At 42.0% G+C, this 22,852-nt stretch overlaps 1 protein-coding gene across 12 annotated transcripts in view; it reads left to right on the forward strand.

Annotated features, from left to right (window-relative positions):
• MBNL2 (muscleblind like splicing regulator 2) overlaps positions 1-22,852 on the forward strand; it is a 113,943-nt gene that overhangs the window by 60,238 nt on the left and 30,853 nt on the right. For all 12 annotated transcript variants that reach the window (XM_063336573.1, XM_063336539.1, XM_063336591.1 and 9 more), the window contains 3 exons: positions 16,688-16,852; positions 19,908-20,108; positions 21,283-21,546. In XM_063336573.1, the coding sequence (XP_063192643.1) occupies positions 16,688-16,852; positions 19,908-20,108; positions 21,283-21,546 (630 nt within the window). The remainder of the gene's footprint in view (positions 1-16,687; positions 16,853-19,907; positions 20,109-21,282; positions 21,547-22,852) is intronic.

A 22,852-nucleotide genomic window follows, 5' to 3' on the forward strand; every position in this document is an offset into this window, starting at 1 on the left:
TTTCATTGTTCTCAGGATTATAGCATGGGAAAACTAGTAAAGCATGGTCTACAGTATGGTGGGTGGCTGCACATATGATGAACCTTCTATTGAGGCCTCAATACCTTTAAAATTCTCTGTGTTTCTTCTTCTCAAGGCAGAGTTGACATTTAAAGCTAATTTGGCATTCTCTATTCACTGAAACTTTGAGACTAGGACTACCATTGCTGAGAAGAACTCAGATAAATACTTGCTGATGAAACACTGGGTTTTCAGTGTGGGATGGTAAGGTAAAATAAATAAAAAGACCGGTGACATCTACTGCAGGAGACAATTTCCTTTAAAAATGTTAACAGCTCTACTGTAGTCTTAATGTCAATTTAACATTCATTGAAAGACATTTTACCCATTGGCAGTTTCTTCCTTTCTTCTGAAGTTACTTGCCAAGGAAGGCTGAGATTATTTATTATATTCCACATAATCTGACATAGGAAGGGAAGATTATTCTAATCAGTCTGCTTGTAAGGTATCTAAACATCTACAAAACCAAATGCAACTAAATAATTGTAAAGCTAGTAAGAACGTGTTTTGCGTGCATTCATGTTTAACTCATCTCCAAAGCAATCTCTCCATCAGAGGCCACATCTTTAGAGGGACAGAGTTGCCCTTATAAAAACCTCATATGCGGTTGGTCTGCCTATATATAATCCACATATCCTGTAGTGTATGGCTTGTCTACAGATGAGTGCAGTCCTTGCAGCCTCCTGCATCTTTTATCTGTGTGCTTGCGATCTATTTGACAGAGCTTTGCCCTTGTATGAAGATGCTCCATCTGGCTCATAGGTCTTCCAGAGGATCCCTTATGAGTTTTAGGTTTCCAAACTGTGTTTGTGGATACCCTGATACTTGTCCCTATAGAGCAGCTTATGTGGCCCCAAGACTGGCCTGAAGATGTGAAAACATCTTTGAAAGTAGATCTTTCTTTGTGCTTTCATTGTTTTATTTATTTACTAAGTAGTATAACATAGGGATTTAATAGCCTGAAGAGGATATTTTGTAGGTTATCTTGTGAATGAGTGGTAGGAGGTAAATGATGGCGTGTATCAGGAGCGTTATCTTTTGGGCATAATTTTACGTTACATTTGACAAAGGAAGCCTGACTCTGTCTTGGCAAAATAGCTCTTAGCTCTCATACACCAACCTTCATGTGGTCACTGCTGGTTGAGAGAGTCCTCTCTCTGCTCTGCTGGAAACCCGTGATGAATATTGTTAGGTACTACGGGCTGGTTAAAATGTTTTAAAATGTTTTTAATAGGTTAGTGTTAAATTCATAGAATCGTCTAAATTCCCTCCCACCCTCTTTCCATCCAGACACTGAATCCCCAATGATTAAACAAGGGAGTTGGTTAAACCCTGTCCGGATGCTGGTTAGTGATCTCATATTTTGACTGTTTCTCCTGATGACTGGTACTCATCCATCACAATTTTTCTTCATGAAAAAGCAGCAGGATGGAAGAAAACAACAATTTGGCCATTTAAATTCTTCTTTTCCAGACTGTCTGCAATTACAAAGGCTTTTTGAAAAATCTGAATCAAGATTGTTTCAATTATGATGGACATTTCATACCATACTACATTTTAACCTGAATGTCCTCCAGATCGAATTTGATGTGCCACAGCAATTGTAATCACTGTATGATGTTCGTATCAGACAAATAATAATAGAAAATAGAAACAAATACTTCATGGCTCCTGGCTGTGAAAGAGACAGTCTTGTGAAAAGCATGAGATCATTATGCATTTTTTTCTTCCATGAAACTTTGTTTTGGTTTGTGGAGTTTTAGTTTAATATGTTCTTCAGCCTTGTGACATTTATAAAGAATATTTAATCCAAAGTCTTGCAATGTAGCTGTGATGAATGATTCTCCTGGGAATGACGAAGACACAGTTCAGCCATGCTGCCAGGCCAGTTGGTGAGCCAGATACTTTCCCAGTGTCTGCGTGCAGTTTTGAGGACTTGTTGATTGTGGTCTTCTCTTCCTTCCTGCTCTAGAGAGGAAAGCTCTCAGTGCTTCTGTTCTCTCCACTCCCGCTTGGGAGCAGAGAGGGAGAAGGTCTGCTGGTTGCAGGTGGTGTGATCTTCACCTAGAGTTTCTCACTTAGTTGTTGTTGCCACTTTGGCGTAAAAAGCAGTGATGGAAGCCTTGGCTGTGCCCTTGGCGTCTGACCGCATCCTGCCTCTTCCTCCTTGGCACCCAAACAAAGGGAAGCATTTGAGAAAAAGATGTTTCATGGGAATCTCTGTCTTGTGACTGCTGGTCAGATAAGGTGCAGGCAGTGAAAACACTTTACCCACAAAGTCATAAATTATGTGGTCCTTTGGTTCCTGTTTGGAGAACAGTATTCCAGACCCTGTGTTAGTTTCTCCCGAGAAACAGATGAGAGTGGTGCCAAACCTGTGAAGGCTTCCAGGAGATAGACGCTGAAAGCAGTCAGTTTGTCACTGTTGCAGGGGAGCCTGCTTGTCTCCTAGAGAAAATTTAAGGGGGAGGCAGAACAAGTCACAAAGGTGGTTCCTTTATCCAAGTGGGTTTGCACATTTTATAGTACATCTCATAATAGCCCGACAATACTTGAACTTTTTTTACCTGCAAAGAGTTAGGATGGGAAGGTATCATCTTCAAAATGCTGAAGAAAACAAATCAGAGAAAAAGTCCTTGTTCAAATCAAATGGTCGTGACGTTTTTTCTTTCTGCATAGATCATTAGGGCCTTGCTGTGGCACTGGAAAGACTTGCTACACTAGTACACAATCCCTTTTGATGCAATTTGAAATATAACAAACAGTTTACCTTGAAATGGTGTTTATACGCTAATAGGCATTATATTCTCCAAAATGCCGTTTGGTAACTCTTTATTCTGTCTGGAGTGCATCAGCTGGGATGTGTAATGACTACTTGTATTAAAATATTTCTGGACAAATGGTCCAAGAGATATAATTTTTAATATGTTACTGAATGTTTTGTTTACTGTCACTGTGTTTAAATACTTTTATTTCTTGGAGTTCCTGTGATCATTAGCTTTTGGTTGGGTGTGTCGATGAGGCACACATGAGTGTTTTATTACCACCAGTGTGCCATCGTCGTCACCTGGATTTAATCTTGCCCACCACTTTCCAAATAATATTCTCCTCTTTTGCGGTTTGTAAGTCTCTCAAAATGCAATTATCTGGGCTGAAACATATGAGTGACTGACTCAGAGCGTTTATTTAAAGTTTCGGTGAAACAGTTCAACCGTTTTTGACAAACAGCTGAGATGTAAATACCTTGTTTTTCCTTCTTAAGTGTTTCTTAAAACTGGTTCAATAATAAACTTGATTTCTCATTGTTTACAGCTGAACCTCGAGATCTAGCAGCAGAAGGTTTACTCTGATATCAGTAATTTGCCTTATGCTATTTTTGTGAAATTTCACCCAAATTTGGTCATTTTGTAAGTGTGAAAACTCGCCATCTATGCATGCCTAGCAGAGACCGTGCGCGGGCTGGTGTGCAGATCAGGCAGGCTCCATGTGCGCTGAGCTGGCTTCAGACGGAGGACCGAGCACAGCACGCTCTGCATTTGCTCCATCTGGTGTCAAGTGCAGGTGCTGGGAAGAGGCGATGCCAAAGGTGAGGAAAGGCAGAGGAAGAGGGGAGCTGGGGCAAGGTGGGATTTTGCCCAGATGAACTGGGTGTGAGTCAAGAGTTGAGGAAAACAGGTTGGAGATGCGTTGCCCAGGTAACCGTAGTGTGCGCTCTCTTCCATCCTTATATTTTCCTCTGCCTCAGTGGGTGAACGTCACAGATGGCTTTCTGGACAGGGGGTGGCATGTGGAGTGGGTCAGGTCCCCGTCCAAAGGGTGCTGGTGTAACAAGGGAGGCAGGCAGCGGCAGAGTTGGCAGGAGGTGGCCTCCTGGTCAGGCATTCAGTGCTCCTCTGGAGACCAGTGAGTCCCCAAAACTGGCGTCTTCCCCACTATCCCTTAAATAGTTGGCCTTCCAAAACCCCAGAGCAGTAGGAGGCTGTTGGAGCACCTGCATGTGCCACATGGATGCAACAGCAAAGTGGAAGGAGGGCAGAGATCTGCATCCAAAAACTGCAGGCACTTTTCAGCTCTTTAACCATATTTGGTCTCAATTTATTCTGTGTTGGTCTCAATTTATTCTGTGTTGGTCTCAACTTATTCTGTGTAGAGTGGGAGTAATGCTGCCTAGTCTTACAAGAAGACCGAGAAATCCATTAATAATTTTAATGCAGCCATTCCTAATGAGATCCCATAGAGCCAGCCCTATGGATAGGCCCAAGAGGAGGTGAATATCTTGCATCCAGGCCAGGAGACAGATGAACGTGCATTAGAGTACTACTGCCCACTGACTGTCAGGGTTAAAAGAAATAACATTTGACTGCCTATTCGCTGTCTGGGAAAGAAGGCTTTGTAAAATAGTAGGTGCGGTCACGTAATTGAGGTTGGTATCACCGCATCTACTCACGACACTGATGAAGACAGGTACCACAGATGTCAGAATACACTGACAATGTCATTGCAGCTAATAAATGTTAGGTAGTCCGATGTGTGTGTTCCCCTGAAAGTCACGGATATATGCCTTGGAAAACCTAGAGGCAGTATTTTAATTTGAGATTAACCTAGAATTTTATTTAGTCGGCGCTGAATCTGTCTTAAGGAAGAGAATAATTATCTGCTCCTTCACCAGAGTATTGAGAAGGTATAAGCACTCTCAAGACCACAATCGCATATTCTAGTACTTAGATGAATATAGCATTCAAGGAAGGTAATAAGACATCCTAATGTGTCTTATCTTTTCTCATAACCATGATTTAGCTGCCTAATTCTGTAAGCTACCATTTGAGATAAATGTAACTGCTTTGTACTTCTTGCTATTTTTGCTAGATCTTCTGGAAGCTTCCTAATACTGAGCGGAGGGGGACGGAGAGGCCTTCAGCAAAAAAGAAATGGGATTTTTTTGGTTACTGGGCTGGTGGGGCTTCATTCTTTCCTCTTGCTTGAATTTCTGGTCCTTTTGCCACCCTCCTCTTCCCTGTTTTTTTTTTTAAGCTGATCTAGTTTGTTGATTCTCTGGGTGTTTCTCACTGATAATTTTCATGTCCTGCTGCTTCGGGGCAGGGGTCTCACTGCCCCTCCTGCTACTGGTGCTGGTTTCCCTGTTCCCTGAAGAGGGAAATCCTTGGCGTGTCGGACTGCAAGAAAAGACAGAAACTGAAACATACCACTGATGTTAAGAAACCCAGTTCCCAGAAGAGTAGCGTGGACCGGCTACAGAAAAGGCCAGGGAAGATGCCTGCTTACCGTTTGCTTTTCAGGTTGGATGCACTTGGTTGCTTTCTGTAGGTGGTCCCATAGTGATACGGCGTCTTTTCATCTTGATAATTTGTTTGCCGCTTCTCATGCAATTAGAGATAGTATGGGGGATTTTATGTGCAATTATTCTTTGAAAAAGCAAATGTATTTTCATTTTTAGGAGTTTTTTTTCTTGAATTTGTGCTTTTTAATGCAGTTCCAAATACACGGAGTTTCTAGAACACTGAGAAATTTCCATGTGTTTTCAGCAACTTTCCAGTGAGTTGGGAGCTGGTGTTAGACTCCAGCCCTTGTGGGCTCGTCCTGGGAGCGAAGCTGATGATTTATTAATAACGCAGCTGCGGTTCCAGCGCTGCTGCTGAGAGCGGATAAACACTCCTCCTCTGCAGAGGGACAAGAGAGTGTACTTTTCACCTCTGCAATTACGTAAGGTGTCCTCGGCAATTTGTGTATTTAAGTCGGCCCTTGTTTTTTCCTTTTGTTTGTAAAGCGATTGGCTAAGAAAGTGTGAAAACCCCATCGGGGAAGAGGCCCAGCAAGCCCCAGTTGGACTGGGAGCCCTGCCGCGTTGTTTGGCGCACACACGGGTGCAGGGTGGCCCAGCTAGGGTGAAAGCGTCCCTGTGAGGAGCAGCAGAGGGACTCGACGACGGCAGATCAGGTCACCCCCATAGCAGTTCATGGCTGCTGGTCATCCAGCTCAAGAACTAGGGGCTGTGACATGCCAGTGGCCAAGGTAGTTGCTTGCTCCCGGTACGTTAGGTCTGCCCTTCTTCGTAGCACGCCAGTGGGGTCCCTTGGTACGTAAGGGACTTGCTACATTATGCTGATGACCTTTCCCATATGGTGGGACTCTTCCAAATAATGGGCCTTTTCCAAATCACTTTTGATTCACTGCAACTCTCAAACAAAGCATCTTCTTAAGGCTCCCTTGGGCAGATGACTGGCTGTAGGAGACTAACATGGTTGGTTTCACAGTACACCCCTCCTATTTGCTTCTGATCCAGTCAGCCAGGCTCCTTACTGCCGAGGCAAGTCTCCTGCTTCTTTTTGATGCTATTGTTGCGTGAAAGGGGCAAAATAACTGATTTTATGGCTTTTTCCAAGGCACGTTAAGATTCCTGCTGTGTTGTTAAGGGAAATGTTGTCCGTGTACCAGCCCATTGCCTTGTCCTTGCTCACTGTTTGGGCTCATGGGTGTCCCAGCACGAAGGGCCTGTCCTCACTACTCACTCCTTTTCTAACCTGGTTACGGTGGAGGATGTGTGGTATGGACGTTGGAGGGTGTAGTCCATGTGCTGAAACATGGTGGCTTTCCTTCACCAGCCACCATGAGACAAATAAGGTGTCTCAGGGCTTGACTGTCAATTCTGCAGTTATCTTTGCCTACCTTTTCACTGCAAAGTGGTGTTTCCAAACCAGGGGGATTTAATCTCAGTCCTGTTCATATGAGCAAGCTTGCATCAAAGTCAGCATACGTCTGCTTGATGGCTTTTATGGGAATTATAATGGAGATGAGGAAAGAGGTACATCAGGAAATGGTGCCATGCCATGCCCATTTTCTTGCTTGGTCTTCTGCTGTTCTGCTGCACCGCTGTTGCCTTTTCTCTTGCCAGCTGACCTGCAATCAAACAACTTACCTTCCTTTACTGGCTTTACTTCTGGACTGGCTATTTTTGTCTGCTCTATATTGAGAAAAGTTGAAGAAAATTGCCTCTTTCAAAGCTCTTACCTTCTTATTTTTCAGTTAAGTCAAGTTAAACTGAATGGTGGAGTATGTTGTTTACCAGCAAAAAATCCGTCACCTTGAGTTACCGTGTGGTCCCACCTGCAATTTACACAGCTCTCTCCTGTCTTCCACAAAAACACTCAATCCTTGTGATGAGTGGGTGTGTTAAAGCTGCCCAGACATCATTTAATTGTGTGTAATGCCATATTGTGAGACTCCATAAAAGTTTTAGACATTTTTTCTATAATGCAGGAATCTGCGAACACATTGACTTCTCTGAACGGGCAGAGCTGGAGGGCTTAAATCGTCGCTCTGCTACTACAACCCTCCTTGAGTCATACGGCAGGCTGCATCTAGTCCTTCCACAGGAGGAGCTTATGCTTGTTAGAGTGACTTTGCATCTTGTGAAGAGTCTCACCACCCATGTAAGAGAAATCAGACTTTTGAGGAATTTTAACTAAATGAGGTCACACTTCCCCCTGCTTTCTTCGTGTTCATTCCATAGGGGTCTTCTCCTATGCTACGTGTTGGCTGCCTCTTGTTCCATGAAAGCTGCCTGTGTGCTTTAGAGTGAAGATTTATTTCAAGGGTTGTCCACGGTTGCTTGTGATGTGCTGATTGACGCTGGTAGCCAAACATGAAGCTAACATAAAAATAAATGGTTTAGATTTTGAGTGCCAGTGAGGGGGAAAAATGGGAAAAGAAAAGGAGCTATGTAATTGGAGAAGGAATAATCTTTATTTCCCTATTACTCTCAAATTATTTTCAAGGCAGTAAACACAGAAATAAAATAAATTGATATTAAACTGTTGTTTCTTTCTCTGAATTTTCTTTGTCTTACTTGTTAGAGTAATTTTCGAGGATGTTTGTCAAATGACTTACAATTTCATAAGTGTCTCTTTTTTTTTAGCGCCTGCAATATCTGCTTGAGCTCTTTCTCTTTTGAGCAATTTAATATTGAGTACACTTCCCTTGATATTGCAAGGCAAATTATTAAACCATTCTCTATAGCCATGCTTCTCAACATTTGTTTGAAAGAGCATCTTGAGAGACTCAGAGCTCCTTGTGCATTGCAAATGTGCTCTTCAGTAGAACATTTTGTCTTTTTCCATTTAAATAAATATCTCCTATTAAGTCTTTAGTGTTAAGACTCTTACATCATTTCGACATTCCGTCTCTTTGTAAGACTTCCATTTTTCTTCAGTATTTTCCTATTTTTTCTGTCGGTTACAGACAGTTCTTGTTCTCTAACTTTATGAATAAAATGATCGTTTTTATTTTACCGGCTTTTAGTTTCTTCCAAATAATTGAAATCATTAGAAGAGCAGCTAATGGGTTTTCTTAGCTTGTTGGAAACTGAATCAAGCTGAAGTCACCTGAGAATTTTTTGCCTTCTTTTCCTTTTCTACTTTAAAGTAAGAAAGTGAATTTGTCTTCTACTTTTTCTTGAAACGGAAGCGCGTAGGTGCGTATAAATATGTATGCACACTCACTAACTTTGGTGGGCGGACTTGCAAGGTGGCTTTAGAAATACAGAATTAATTTCTCAGTGCAGTTTTTAGGTTGTTTTTGTTGGTGGTTTTTGTTTGGGGTTTTGTGGTTTTTTGTTTTGTTTTTTTTCTTCCAGGAAAATAGATCCAAGAGCTGAAATATTTCAAGTATAATATAAGAGATGCTTGCGGGTTTTTGAAATACGTTTTTTCCTTTAGGTCTTTGTGCTGGTAAGATGTATGGCAACAAGTGAAGTTTGAGGCATTTGAACTCTCCATCAAAAGCTTAATATTTCTGTTACTAGTACGGTCTGGTCATTTTGAAATTATTTTTATTTTGCTCAAATAGTTCATGTGTGTCTCATTTTCAAGATAAGGGATCTTATGCTGATCTCCATTTCTTTCTATAAAATTTGATACAATTCTACCTAGGCTAAAGGAATCCTGTTTTCATAAGCATGTATATTTGCAAGTCAACATACTTGAGACACGAAATCATGCAAAATTTGAAAAAGGTTTGAAGCTTTCTTGTATACCTAAAGGAAAAAATAAAATGCTAAGTTACTTTTTAAAAAATCTATGACTAGTCATTCTTAAGGCTTAACTAAATCCCCTAAATCCTTGAACATATGCTTAACTCTATGGGGCATGTGTAGTCCTACAGATTGTGTGAGATGGTACATACTCATAGCAAGTGAAACCGGGATACTTTAATGGAGGTGTGGTATTTTTATTTTTTTTTAAACTTTCTGAGAGAAGTTAGGAAGCAGATAGACCTACATAGGAAAACTGAAATCACGTATTGTGATGCTAGATGGAAAATACTTTTTAACTCAGGCCAAACTGAAGTCTAGTGGTTTTCCTTGAGTGTTGAAAGCGCTGTTGGTGATTGAGCTCTCGTGTACCAAAATATATAGGGAAATGCATAAATGCAAGTCCTGTAGAACAAGAGGAATCATCCCTCTCTGCATGTGAATACACAGTCAGTGTTTTCTTTAGATATTTTTTTTTCTTTTTGGTATTTCTGCATTTGAAAAATAACACTTGAACTGGATGTTTTTGGGGTGGTAGAGTTAGTGTGGCTGCCTATGGACAGGAGCAGAAGCTTAAGTATCTCAAAATACCCTGCCCTCCTATTGACTGGGTCTATTTTTAGCCCCAGGGAGCCCGGGATTATTGGAATCGAGAAGTTCCTGATTTGTGCAATGGTGAAATTGATAAATTGCTTGCGTGAGGCCACACACGTTCCCAAACAGAATTTGCTGAGGGGCTGCCGAGGAGGCATCCCAAAGGAGAAGAAACAGTTTCTGCTCTTGTCAGAAACTCTTCCAGAGATGTATTTACGGCTTAGGTACCTCCACAGCTGCTGACACTGCTGTCTCTGTGGCTATTCTTGCTGTGTGCTGCCACTGCCCCAGACAGTGGCCTGTGCTAGCTCTTGCTCTGACAAGGTTTGAACAGTATGTAATATCTTCAGGTATCTAATATCAATATCAAGCAGGGGAGACGTAGCTAACCAGCATGCCCAAGGTTGCAAGTTTATTAAAAGGTGGTCTGATCTTTACAAGCATCTGCAAGTTTGCTGAAGCTACATGATACAGAAAATTGCAATTATTTTTTCCAGTATGAGAGGTGGCTGTGGCATCAGGTGGTTATTACTTTTTTTTAAAAAATATACTTTTTGGTGTGTCTTTTCTAACTCCAGCAAACATTTGGATCTCAGAGTGTCTAGCTACAAAACCAGAAAATCTTTTTACCCTTGTAGAACCAGTTGCTCAGATGCCTTCTAAAACCATTAATGTCTTGGAAGTCATATACTTTCTTTTTTTTTTTCCCCCATAAGACTGCATATTTAATCCTGGGAGATCATACAACTTCATCTGCATTTGTTACGTTTTAGCTTGTTTTCTTAAGGAAAGAGGTTTTGCATAATTGCACTATCCATATTTTTGCCAGCATAATGCTTTCACCCTAATAACTTTTGATCACCCTGGCCAATTTCAAATGAAGTTGCTAGAAGCTGACATCTCAAAGTTCTTACTGATTATGCAAAAAAAAGGTGCCTGGGTAGAAGAGAGAGATCCAAATGACTACCCCATTAAGGAAAAGGCTGGAGAGTGCACTGAGCCGCGTGCACATTTTGGCTGTCCCTTCAGGACATGCACGGCTTGAGCAAGTTATATTTATCGTGTGAGTTGTTTCCTGGTCTATAGTTAGGAGAGGTGGGAGGGTGTTCTGGGGGAGGAGGAAGGGGGGAGGTGGGGTGCGGGAGGAAGCTGGGAGTTTAGGGAGAACAGAGGTAGGCATGGGGAGCTGGAAATACCCTGGGTAGAGAGGTTAGGAACAAGGGACAGATGTCTGCAAGGAACCAGGACTCCCTGTTTCTGCTCCTCATCAGATAACCCGTCTTTTAAAGGTGATGGGGCGTCCCATGTCAGATGTTAGGCTATGCTGTGTGTTGGAGGAGGCGGGCTCTGTTATTTCCTACTAATAGTATCAATAAATTGCCTCAATTAACGTTGGATTTGCATGCTCAGCTTCAAGCTTGACTTTCCCCATTTCAACTATTTAAGGAAAATATAAATAATTTGATTGGTTTGATGATGGTTAACACTGCTGCTTTGATAGACATGGATGAGAGGCTCAACATGAGCTGTCAGTGTGCACTAGCAGCCCCGAAAGCCAATCGTATCCTGGGCTGCATCAGGAGAAACGTGGCCAGCAGGTCGAGGGAGGTGATTCTCCCCCTCTACTCCACTCTTGTGAATACTGCATCCAATTCTGGAGCTCCTGCTACAAGAAAGATATGGACGTGCTGGAATGTGTCCAGAGAAGGGCCAAAAGGATGATCAGAGGGCTGGAGCACCCCTCCTATGAGGACAGACTGAGAGAGTTGGGGTTGTTCAGCCTGGAGAAAATAAGGCTCCAAGGAGACCTTGTAGTGGCCTACCAGTATCTTAAGGGGGCCTACAAGAAAGCTGGTGAGGGACTTTTTAGGATGTCAGGTAATGGTAGGACTAGAGGGAATGGATTAAAACTAGAAATGGGTCAATTCAGACTGGACGTTAGGAAGAAGTTCTTCACCATGAGGGTGGTGAGACACTGGAACAGGTTGCCCAGAGAGGTGGTGGAAGCCCCATCCCTGGAAGTTTTTAAGGCCAGGCTGGATGGGGCTCTGGGCAACCTGATCTAGTGGGAAGTGTCCCTGCCCATGGCAGGGGGGTTGGAACTAGGTGATCTTTAAGGTCCCTTCCAACCCAAACCATTCTATGATAGGATGGCAGGTAGCCATGGCTGCTGCCTTCCCAAAATATGAAGTAAAGCATAGAGGGAGTCTTAATTTATCTGGTATGGTTTAAAAAACCTAACATGTATCCCTCAGGGTTCAAACCTGAGACAGGCACGTGAACAGAAGACAACATAATGATGTTGCATGGTGATGCTTCTCCTGTAAGAGCAGCCTGCAAGGGCAAGGAGGTTGTCCAAAGGTGCAGTGCCTCGTAGCTGTGCATGGTGGGAGGACACAAGGCAGCTGGCATAAGCCAGAACTATAGAGGTTCAGACTGAATATAAGGAAGATCATCTTCATTGTGAGGACAACCAAGCAGTAGATCAGATTTCTCAGAGACATTGTGCAGGCTCCATCCATGGAGGTTTCCAAGACCCAGATGGAGAAACCTGTTCTGACTCCAGTGCTGACCCTGCTCTGAGGAGGTTGGACTGGGGACCTCTCAAGGTCCCTTCCAACTAGAAGTAGCCTCTCCTTTTGCCAAGAAAACCCCATCACATTGTACTGCAGAAAAGCGTCTTACAGCATTTTTGGATTGACTATATAGATTGGGCTGTTACATTTACTAGTGAGACTTTTATGATAAGCATGCTAAGAATATGTATTGACCACCTTAAAAGCAAAATTCAATACCTGAGCAAAATGTTTGTGGATGCATTAGTTCATTCTCTGCTTAAGAGATAAAAGAAACCTTGTTTTGCCTTTTTTTTTTTTTTAAAATTCAAACATCTTATTTTTATGAAAGATAAAGGTAATTTTAGTAAGTAAAAACTAACTCATTATTATGCATAAGCAATTCCCAGCATGGGCCTGGATGAGTTATTGTTATTGTTGTTACTATTAGAGCAATAGTAAAATACTGAAGAAAGCTGTGAATTTATAAAATATTCAAAACACAGATGTGGCCATACAACTTCTAGACAGGAAATGAGTTCTTAGTATTTTAATATGCAAAGTTACGGGGTGTTACTTCTGCAATTGCCTCGTTTTGCTTGTTTTAAAATTATAATCCTTGCCTAGCTTTTTAATATTGTTCAGTCTGTGGGCTGTCTTGTGCCACTGATTTTAGGCAAACTACCTGTTGTTCTTAATAGGGAAGTCTATTGGTTTAAAAAAAAAAGAGTCAGTGGTGTGACATGGCTTGTTAAGGAATGTGGTTTTGATATTAAGCCAGTCAGGTAGCAGCACCCAAGACTATTGCCCCTGCAGAAGTCACCCCTTGGGTGATGGGCACTGGAGCCCTTTGAGTTCCCAGCTCCTTGGTGCACCCTTTCCCTCTCTCACTTCTTTACTGGAACGAAGCCTGTGGCACACCCCTAATGCGAGCCACGGCGTGTTCCCGGCCTGGATAATTAGCGATAGAAAAGTAGTTTTTCTGCTAAAACTTTCCATTACCCGCCTGAAATGTGGCCCTACATCGTTAGGCTAGGCTAGTTGTAGAGGACAAAGTCAGGGAAATGAAAGGTCAGAGGTAGGCACCGTCCTTGCAGGATGAGGGGAGTAACAGAGTGCTGGGGAGTTAATATGGTGTCTGTTCGTTGTTACTATCCATTGCAGATAAGGAGACAGCTCATCGAAAGTGTTTTGGGTTTTTTTAGGTGAACTCGCGTGGGAAGTGCACAACAGCTTATGATGTGCTTGTTGATAACCTTCACTTTGTGGGTAACAGGAGTTTCTAGGGACCAAGTTTCAAGCCATTATGTCTGCGCCCTCGGTTTCAGGACTCTGACTCATATGTGGGAGCAGGTTAAAAGTTGTATGAAACAATTACTTTCCCTGCTGTCTGCCTCATCCTGCTGACAAGAGTTTGTGCTGCCATGTGCTTGGCAGGACTGAATGTCTGTGGAGCAGCAGCTCCTGAACTGCTGTGGTTTTAAGAGCTGTGCTGAACCAAGCCTTGCTCTGGAGGCTTGATACTGGTGCATCCTAAAGTTAAAGCACTCAATTTCGTCTCTGTATTTGTTGTGAGGTGGCCTGCTAGCGTAGTGGTCTTTTGCAAGAATCCCAAATGGACTCTTACTGTAGATCTTGACCCAACCAGTGTGTTGAATATCCCTGCAAGTTGTGTACATTTGCCTGTTCTGCTGTTTGGTTGATATGTGCTGTCATCTCAGTTGGACTTTATACCTGACTTTTTAATAAACAAAAAACCTTGACTGAGATGACGCTACAAGGTTGAATTTTTGTTCTTGCCATGATCAGTAGCTGGGAATCAGCCCGGTTCCTTTCTGAGAGTTATCTCATCAGGAGTTCACAGGGACACAGAGCTTTTGTTAAAAAAGGAATGAAAAGTTGCTTATAGGCGTTTTCCCCCAATCATTGTAGGTCCAGAACGTGAAAGCTGGCTTTAGAATTTATTTAATTTTGGTAGCTAGCGCTGGATTAATCTGCTCACTATTTTCAGTGCTCATTCCACTGCAGTTTATTTTGGGTCATTTAATTTCAACAAGGCTTGATCTGTTTACAGCGCTTTCTATAGTAGCATGACGGGGCCACACAGCTCTTTTATAGTGCGTTCATTGCTAACCAGGAGCTCAAAAAACTAGTAAATGAGGCACAGACATGAATAAGTTTAGAGAGGACAGTACATTTTTGTACGGTTGGATTATTTTGGAAAGTTTTCTGAAATAACCAATCTTTTGTGCACTGTGGGTTGCTTTGCAGAGCTTGCAGTGATGGTATATAGCAGCCGTGTGCTTTCCGAGGTAAGAGTGGAGGGCTGGCTGGAGGCGCTCTTCAGGCTTCAGGTACTTTGAAAGCCACTGTGGCTGAGAGTTGCTCTCAGTCCTTATTTGAGGAGCACTTTTGTTTCCAGAGGTAGATATTTCCATCGGGTAAAGTAGCTTGATTTGATTTTGCTGTTTTAATTTTCAGATTTGCCGTTTGAACCGTTCATACACAAAATAGATCTCAGTTAAAAATGTCTTTATCAGTTGGCCTCATCAGCCAACACAAAAGCGTATGTTCATTGCCTGCGCTGGTCGTGCTCCAGTTTAACATTATGAAGGTGATGGCCTTGTTTGCCCCCCAAATGGAAGAGCCAGCCTTCTTCCGTGTCCATTGAATCGTGACTATTTCTGGTTCTGCTCATGCCAGCTGACAACAGCTGGAACAGCTGTTCCTTTCGTGTACTTCATTAAACCAGACAGCATTAGTGACTGGCACAATAGAAGTCGGAAGGAAGACATGATGTCCTGAAAATGGCTGCATCTATACTAACAGGTTAAAACACCATCGCGAAGTGTTTTCCTGAGTGCTGAGACCTTTTTTTTTTTTTTCCTTAAGTTTTTAGCTTTGCTGAACTGTTCTGGCCTCTGCCATTTGGCATACTCCCAAACAGTGGCCAGGCGCAATTCAGGAAAGGGGTGATCTCGGTAGTTTAATAATGTGGAAATAGCTGTTTGCATTCCCATCGGCCTCAATGCAGGAGAACCTTCTTGGACATGTTTAACTCACTCCTGTGTAGGTAGGTATTACATTCTTATAGCAGGCTGGAGGCAGAATCATCAGTATTTCGGTGTCTGAGTAACAAGTATAACATTAACACTGTTGTTCTGGGGCATTCGAAGTGTATTGAAGGTTTTGTAGCAGCGTGTGTGTGCGCGTATGCATACACAGAGTTGGTGTGCCTGTGTACTGTGTGATGTTCTTGCCTAGAGATCTTAATGCTTTCTTGGCTATAGGAGGATATTCCTACTTGGCTACGAATTGTAAAGCCCTTGTACCAGTGAATGGAAAGCTTAAAAAGCACTTTTTAAAAACGTCTCAATTTGGAAACTTACCTTCTACAAGTTGGGTGTGTCAAATGCAGTTTGACTAATGCTCTAGATCCTCTGGTCACAGCTCTTAAAATTTTGTGACTGCAAGCTGTGTCATCGAGGAGCTTCTGATCCCAGCAGGTCCTGCCCTGCAGCTGCATAAGCTGCTGGTGCAGCCAAGATTTCCCTTTCTGGGGGAAAACGTATCACTGCGTCTTATGCTGCTCTACTTACCTTTTGGTCAGCGTTCATGGCTTGTAGAGGTGTGCTCCATGTCCACCTCTTCCAACACAAGCCACCTCAGAGGTGACTGCCCACCTATGTTTTTATTGTCTCTTACTGTCTCATAACTGTCTTAAAAATCCTGCTTTCAGGTCGATCTGGAGTTCTCCTTTTGCTGTATACCTTCAGATTTAGTTCCTTGCACTGCTTCTAAATTTAGTCTGTGAAAGTACCAGCTTGACTTCTGTTCTTTTATACTTGAATGGAAATAGTTCAAAGTTGTGCTGATGTCATACAAAACGGGAGGGCAGAAGGCAGTGAACTGGAATAAAGGTGAACATATGAGAGAACACAAGCAGAGTGTGGCCGCTTTAGATCCTTACTGCCAGGAACATGCAATTATTTTTTAATATAATGTGCTTAAAAGCTGCATTTCTTTTAAAGAAGATTTAAATTTGTTATTCATAATGTAATGCCATTTATAAAAACATCAATGTTATGGTAACACCAGATACTCTAGCCAAGATACCGTGAGAGGCAGTTCAGGCAGTCTGGATAGTAGTCGGAGTATTAATTGTATAGCAGTGATCTGTACTTAACAATGAAAATGCTGTTTCAAAGTCTTTCTCTCCTTTTTTTCATGGCTAATAGCCTTAATGATTAATCAGAGGTAGTGGGCTGAGGCCGACCTCAAGGCCGTCAGCTCCTCCCAGCCTGCTAAATAGTTCCCAGGAAACACCCTGTATTTCACTCCTTCTTGCTTAGTTTACGGTGTAGTATTTTGCTCAAAGGCATCAAAAAGGCATCAAAAGCAGCAGAGCAATTAGTGTGGCTTCTTTTTCCAGGGTCGTTGTACAAGGGAGAACTGCAAGTACCTTCATCCACCAACACATTTAAAAACTCAACTGGAAATCAATGGCAGGAACAACTTAATCCAACAAAAAACTGCAGCAGCAATGCTTGCCCAGCAAATGCAGTTCATGTTTCCAGGGACACCGCTACAGCCAGTGGTAAGTATATTTCTCTGATGGTGTTATTGGTAAGTAAAGTTGAAGGACAGGGCTATGTTGACCTGCAAAAGTTCTCTAAACTAGTATCAATAAAAATAGTCCCCATCTGTTGACTTAAGGAGTTGCCAAGGTGCTAGAGATATGTTCATTTATAGGTGCATTTGAAGATATAATGGAGTGTTGCTGTAGATTTGATATATTTTTGTCCCAGAGTAATTTGCTTTTTTTTTTTCTTTCTCTCTCTTTTTTCCCCCCCCTTCATTCAGTTCATGCCAGGTTTTGTGTAGATTTGCAAGGTTTTTACCTATAATCATTCTTGAGGTGAAAATTTGTATAATAATAATAATTTGCTAGTAAACTATTTAAGTAGGAATGCAAAGTTCCCCTCTCAAGAGTATAATTTGAGTGGCTTTAAATAGTATTTTATCCCAGTACCAGGAACAAAGGTTAATGTCATTCTGGGTAGCATTTTCTTACTCTCTTGAAATCTGAAGTGTCCCAGAATAAGACAGAGAATTGCTGGTGCGTGTACTTTAAAAACTCAGCATTTTAGCTTAAAGTAATATGTATGGTGCCTGGGACACCTCAAATCCAGAAGGTGACATAAAACTAGAGTCTTGCACGCATGAGGAGCGTCTTTGGACATACATTAAAATGATCAGTTGCTCTGGGCTGCCTTTGCAGTTGAGCTCCTCATTGTACCAGACTTCCAAAGCATGGTTAGGCAAGTAATCAGATTTAAACTTTTCACACATGGCTGCTAATGATGTTTTCTCAAGCTGAATGCCTGGCGTAAGGCATCCCACTGGAGTGGGATTTCTTTCTCTAACTTGAGGCATCTGGAGCGTTGGCATCAACTTCTGCGCTGGGCTTCCTAGGTCCATTTATAGTTTATCAGAAGTAATAGGCACTCCTAATTACCATTCGCTTGGCTTGTTTCAGATGTCTACATTTGGATTAGATGATTTGGTTTTTTAAGCGCCTTTGTTTTACCATGGGCTATGACAGGAGCCAAGCGTTAGCATCTCAGAGGAAGCTCTCCGTGTTTGGCCACAGGATGCTCACCCCAGGTGCCTTTTTCAGATGTGTTTTTACACTTGAAACATCTGCTGTAAGGTGGGAAGGCACGAACAAAAAGTGGGTGTCAGGAGTCCCTGAATTTCTGGTACGCATTCATCAAAATGTATCTTGGTATATTGGCATAATGTGTTTTGGTACGTCCTTGCCTTTTACTGCTTGAGTTTTCACCAGGAAAAGTTTTCATGAAGTAATAGATTCCAGCTCTTAGTATGATGAGAAAATCTGAAGTGGCAAAATGATACTTTTTTCTATTCACCCATTTCATCATTTGAACTTTACAATTTCATTGATGTAATGCCTTCTGCACTGATTTCTGTGATAAAAGTGCCAGGTTTTATTTCTCTGTCTCGCATAAATTGCCAGATCAGGATGACTCAGCCTTGACCAAATGGATAAAAAGTGAAAGAAAATTCCGTAGAAGTCATTTCACGTGTTGATTTATTCTTAAAATTATATCTGATACAAAGCTGTTATTTATATTTTACATAACGCATATTGTCCCCAACATAGTCGAACCTTTGTTTTGTGTAAATGTTCATTATTATGCTCTAAAGAATTTATCTAGCACTTGACTTATAAACTGGGCGGTTTGATATCAAGCAGTTTTGATCTCTGATAAAAACAGTACATTATTCACTTTAAACTCTCTAGGGCAGGTGGATGCCATTTCTGTACGGTTGGGTGCCCTGGCTAATCTGCTGCTCAAAGCATTTTCTTGGTACTAACTCACATTCATTTATAATTTAGTAATTGGTTCCAAAGATTAAAAAAAAAAACAACAACCCAACCAAAAAAAAACCCAAAACAGAAATAAACCTTCTAGCTCCTATGCTTTCTCTTGTGTATTTTCTACATACTGTGCGTGGCTGGCTTCCCTTCTCCAGCAGAGGCCATGCAGGCCACCTTGATGAGAAAGACACACCTCGTTAAGTGTTTTTAAGTCTTTCCTTAGTGTCCTGCTTATTTGCGAATTCGATTTCTGACAAAGCTGATCTGAGATGTGTCCTGTTTTCCTGCGTAGTTTTTCCTCATTTATAATTATAGCTTCACTCTCTGGAGTAAACGTCAGCTCTGCCGAACTAAAGCACTTCCCAGGTCTGACCGTGGTCTCACCATGGTGATGTTCTGCCTCCACCCCCCATGGTGCTGGCGGTAACAAACCCACCATTCTGCCTTGGTAGGGCTGCGTTTTAGCATCACACAAGTGCTCTTTCCTCTGGTCATGACTTCACTGACTCGCTGCAGGAAGGCACGAAACAGATTTTTAGACCCATATCATTCCTTCCAATCAAATTTTTTTGTAAGGTGAACTCTAGCTAAGCCTGAATAATCCCTTTCTAAATATTGTGTCCAGCTGAGATTATAATATTTATTCTGCTTGCCACCGGTGACAGCTGAGCACACAAACATTCGCAAAGGTGAGGTTTTTCCATGTGTGAACCATAGTAAGGAACGTATAATTGCCGGAGGTGGCAAAATACAGCATGCAAGCAGATGGAAGTTACAGGCCAAAGAGCTCATTATATATACTCTTATTAGAAATATGGCTTTAATATAGTTAATAACTCTTCACCCATGAAATCTGGTACTTTGAAAAATAGCCTGTTTTCCTAAGGAAAGCAGGTATTGAGAAAAAGCAATAAAGTCTATGTTATTTCTGCTTTTAGATGTGTAAATAAGCAGCCTGCAATGTAAGCTGGGCCTCCATAGAGATTCGGGTTCAAAGTATGACTTCCTTTGCATCGGCGGCCACTTTTCCAATAATAGAGCTACAAAGTGCGGTTCTTAGTATGCCTCTGGAATGTGTTTACGTGATTAAAAGAAGAGACTATGCTCTGTGTGTTTTCCCAGCTGTTTGACATTTTTTGATTAAGAAAATGAATCGGCGCCAGAAAGAACACGCGAAAGACAACTAATAGGCTCTTGATTAAGGGGTTGGTTTTTTTCATCTCGGTCTGTGTTTTTCATTTTGCAGCCCACATTTCCAGTGGGTCCCACAATAGGAACGAACACGGCTATTAGCTTTGCTCCTTACCTAACGCCAGTAACACCGGGAGTTGGCTTAGTCCCGACCGAGATCCTACCCACGCCGCCTGTCATTGTTCCTGGAAGTCCACCGGTTTCAGTCCCCGGTTCAACTGCTACCCAGAAACTCCTCAGGACTGATAAACTGGAGGTACTGTAGACACCACCGTGACTAGAAATACGATCCCCTGTTAGGCTGTGTGAAAGATCCTGGAGGGGAAAACTTTATTGTTTTAGAAATGATGCTTAAATTTAGTTGCTGCAAATAGAGACCTTGTAGCCAGGCAGGATTTCTACACTTGCAGCCAGTGGTAATTAAAACTGTTACTTTTAAGGTAGTGCATTTGCTCAAAGTTAGTACACAGACATCAACATGAATTCTCAACTTTTGTAAAGTTATCTTCTCCAAAATACCTCAAGTATACATGCCTGTAAAGGTATGCCGGGACAAAATATCTAACAAGCCCATTTTTATTGCAGTATTAATTCTGTCCTGATTTTCATGCCCTGATATTAGGGGAATTTTATAGCCTTATGCATCGATGTTAGGGGAATTTCATAGCCCTTCAGCCTTGAGCTACAAGTGGAGATGTTGAATGTCACCAACACTGGAGGAGGCTGAAGGTGCAAGCCCCCAGCTGTGTGCAGAGCCTGCCTGGTGTTGATGGATCTCTGCATGGTGGGGCTCGGTGGAATCTGTTATCCAAGTACACAAGAAGACCAAATGGCTCTTCCAGCATTGAATGTCCTTTTCCAAAAGCCTAAGCAGTAGTGTCTGGAGAACATTTCTTAGGAAAATCAGTGTGTCCATTCTGCCTGTTTTTGAAAATTATTTTTAAGGAGGCTCTCCATTTTGTTTGTGGACTCCGTAAAAAATACAGTGCAGCTGATGAATATCTTCCTTGGGTCTCAGCAAGAGGAACTCCTTCCCTACCAGTGGAGCTGCAAGAATGTAAAGTGTAGTCAGAAAGGGACTGAATATTTTGGGATTCCCAGCTAGTTTGGCAGGGGCAGTTACTTCAGTAAGTATCCTTCCCAGATGTTTTCTAGACAGGAAAAAGGAAGGGCATTTGGGAATGCTTCTTATTGCATGTCAAGTTCATTTAGCTGCCATACTGCAGAGCTGCCTGAGGAGCCAAGCACATAAGGGTAAAATAGATGCGTTTCCCTCTCCCAGAAGAAGACGAAAGGTTTATTAAACTGAATTCGCTGAAAAACTAACCGGGGATAGGGGGAAGGTCTGTCTTTTGGGGGCGCGGGGCTCTCCTTGCCCTTTCGGGTTGCACCGAGCTCTTCCCCTGCAACGGGTGTTGTTTTGCACGTAGGTGTGCAGGGAGTTCCAGCGGGGAAACTGTGCGCGTGGAGAGACTGATTGCCGCTTTGCGCATCCGGCAGACAGCACAATGATTGACACAAACGACAACACCGTAACCGTGTGTATGGATTACATAAAAGGGCGTTGCATGAGGGAGAAATGCAAGTATTTTCACCCTCCTGCACATTTGCAGGCCAAAATCAAAGCGGCGCAACACCAAGCCAACCAGGCTGCGGTGGCAGCCCAGGCAGCTGCGGCAGCTGCGACTGTGATGGTAAGTGCTGGCATATATGGCTGCCTTTTTTTGACAGAAGCTCTTTGATGCCTATTTTGCTTCAATTTAATGCTGTTTGCTTATACTTTCTTTTCTCTTTTGCCTCTTTTTTTTTTTTTGTAAAAGATAAGAATTTTTAAAAATATTACTATTGCTTGATGGGAGGAAGCACTTTTTTTCTTTATGGCCTTATTTTAATGCTGTATTTCTATCCAAGACAGTGAAGCAAATGACACTCTATACCACTTCTGTTCTCTGCCTTGTTGATATGTTAAATTTGCCCCTAGTATTTTCAAACAGAAACCAAACTGATAAGCTTCAATGTCCCCTGGAAAACAGGGGCACATATGCTGTTTTAGCTCTTTGGTGACAGATATAAATGTGGAAATTTGGAAGAAAAGGAAGAAAAAGCGAAGAGAGAGCTTTTGCCTCAGAGATGGGTAGTAGAAAATAAACCTGTACAAGGATTCAACTCACCCCACCTTAGATGTCAAACAGTTAGATATCTGGGCCTAGCCTGGCCATTTTGGTCTCACTCTATACGTAGTGGAGAAAAACCAGCACATTCATCTAATCTACCGCTAGTGCCTATCTGGGGCTGAGAAAAAACTGCCCTCTGCAGATACACGTCTATCCCTGATGACTAAAAAGTGTTGACTATATCTTTTTTTGACCTTTGGTTAGATGAATCTCGTGCCTAGAGACTATTCTTGCCTCTCCCGCTGTCATGGGCAAGTTACTTGAATCTCTTTATGATACAATTCTTCTATTAGAAAAACAGGGTTTAAGAGTAGTAAACTAAAATGGGAATCATTAAGCAAAAGCATAGTAACTGTAGTCAGAAGAAAAGAGACGGAGGGCTTTCTATTTTCAGATATTTTAAGCTCTTACTGAAAACTGTTCAGACAAGTCAGCCCATCCATTTACCAGTATTGGATCTCTCTTACGGTTGCTACCAGGAAAGCTGATAGATTTAAATAGAGTGGTATTGATAAAGTTAAATAAAACGAGCATGCAGGATCTAACTTGGGAGACAAAATTGCTGGCAGCAAATCAAAGAATCATTGTCTTCATTGCTGGCAGTGGACGAATAATTAAGCAGATGTGGTTTGTGGACTTGTGGGCAGTGCATACAATGGTTATAGACAATACAGTTATTCTCTGGGTAAAAAGCCTACCAGAAACACAATACAGTACAGTATATAACTACCCCAAGCTATTGTATTTAGGAAATTAGCAAAGACCAGACTTTTTGAGGGACAAAGGGTAAGTTATGCAAGAAAGTAAACCAAACATTTCTGAAGGT

This window comes from Chroicocephalus ridibundus, chromosome 1 (assembly GCF_963924245.1).
Source record: "Chroicocephalus ridibundus chromosome 1, bChrRid1.1, whole genome shotgun sequence".
Classification (NCBI taxonomy): domain Eukaryota; kingdom Metazoa; phylum Chordata; class Aves; order Charadriiformes; family Laridae; genus Chroicocephalus; species Chroicocephalus ridibundus.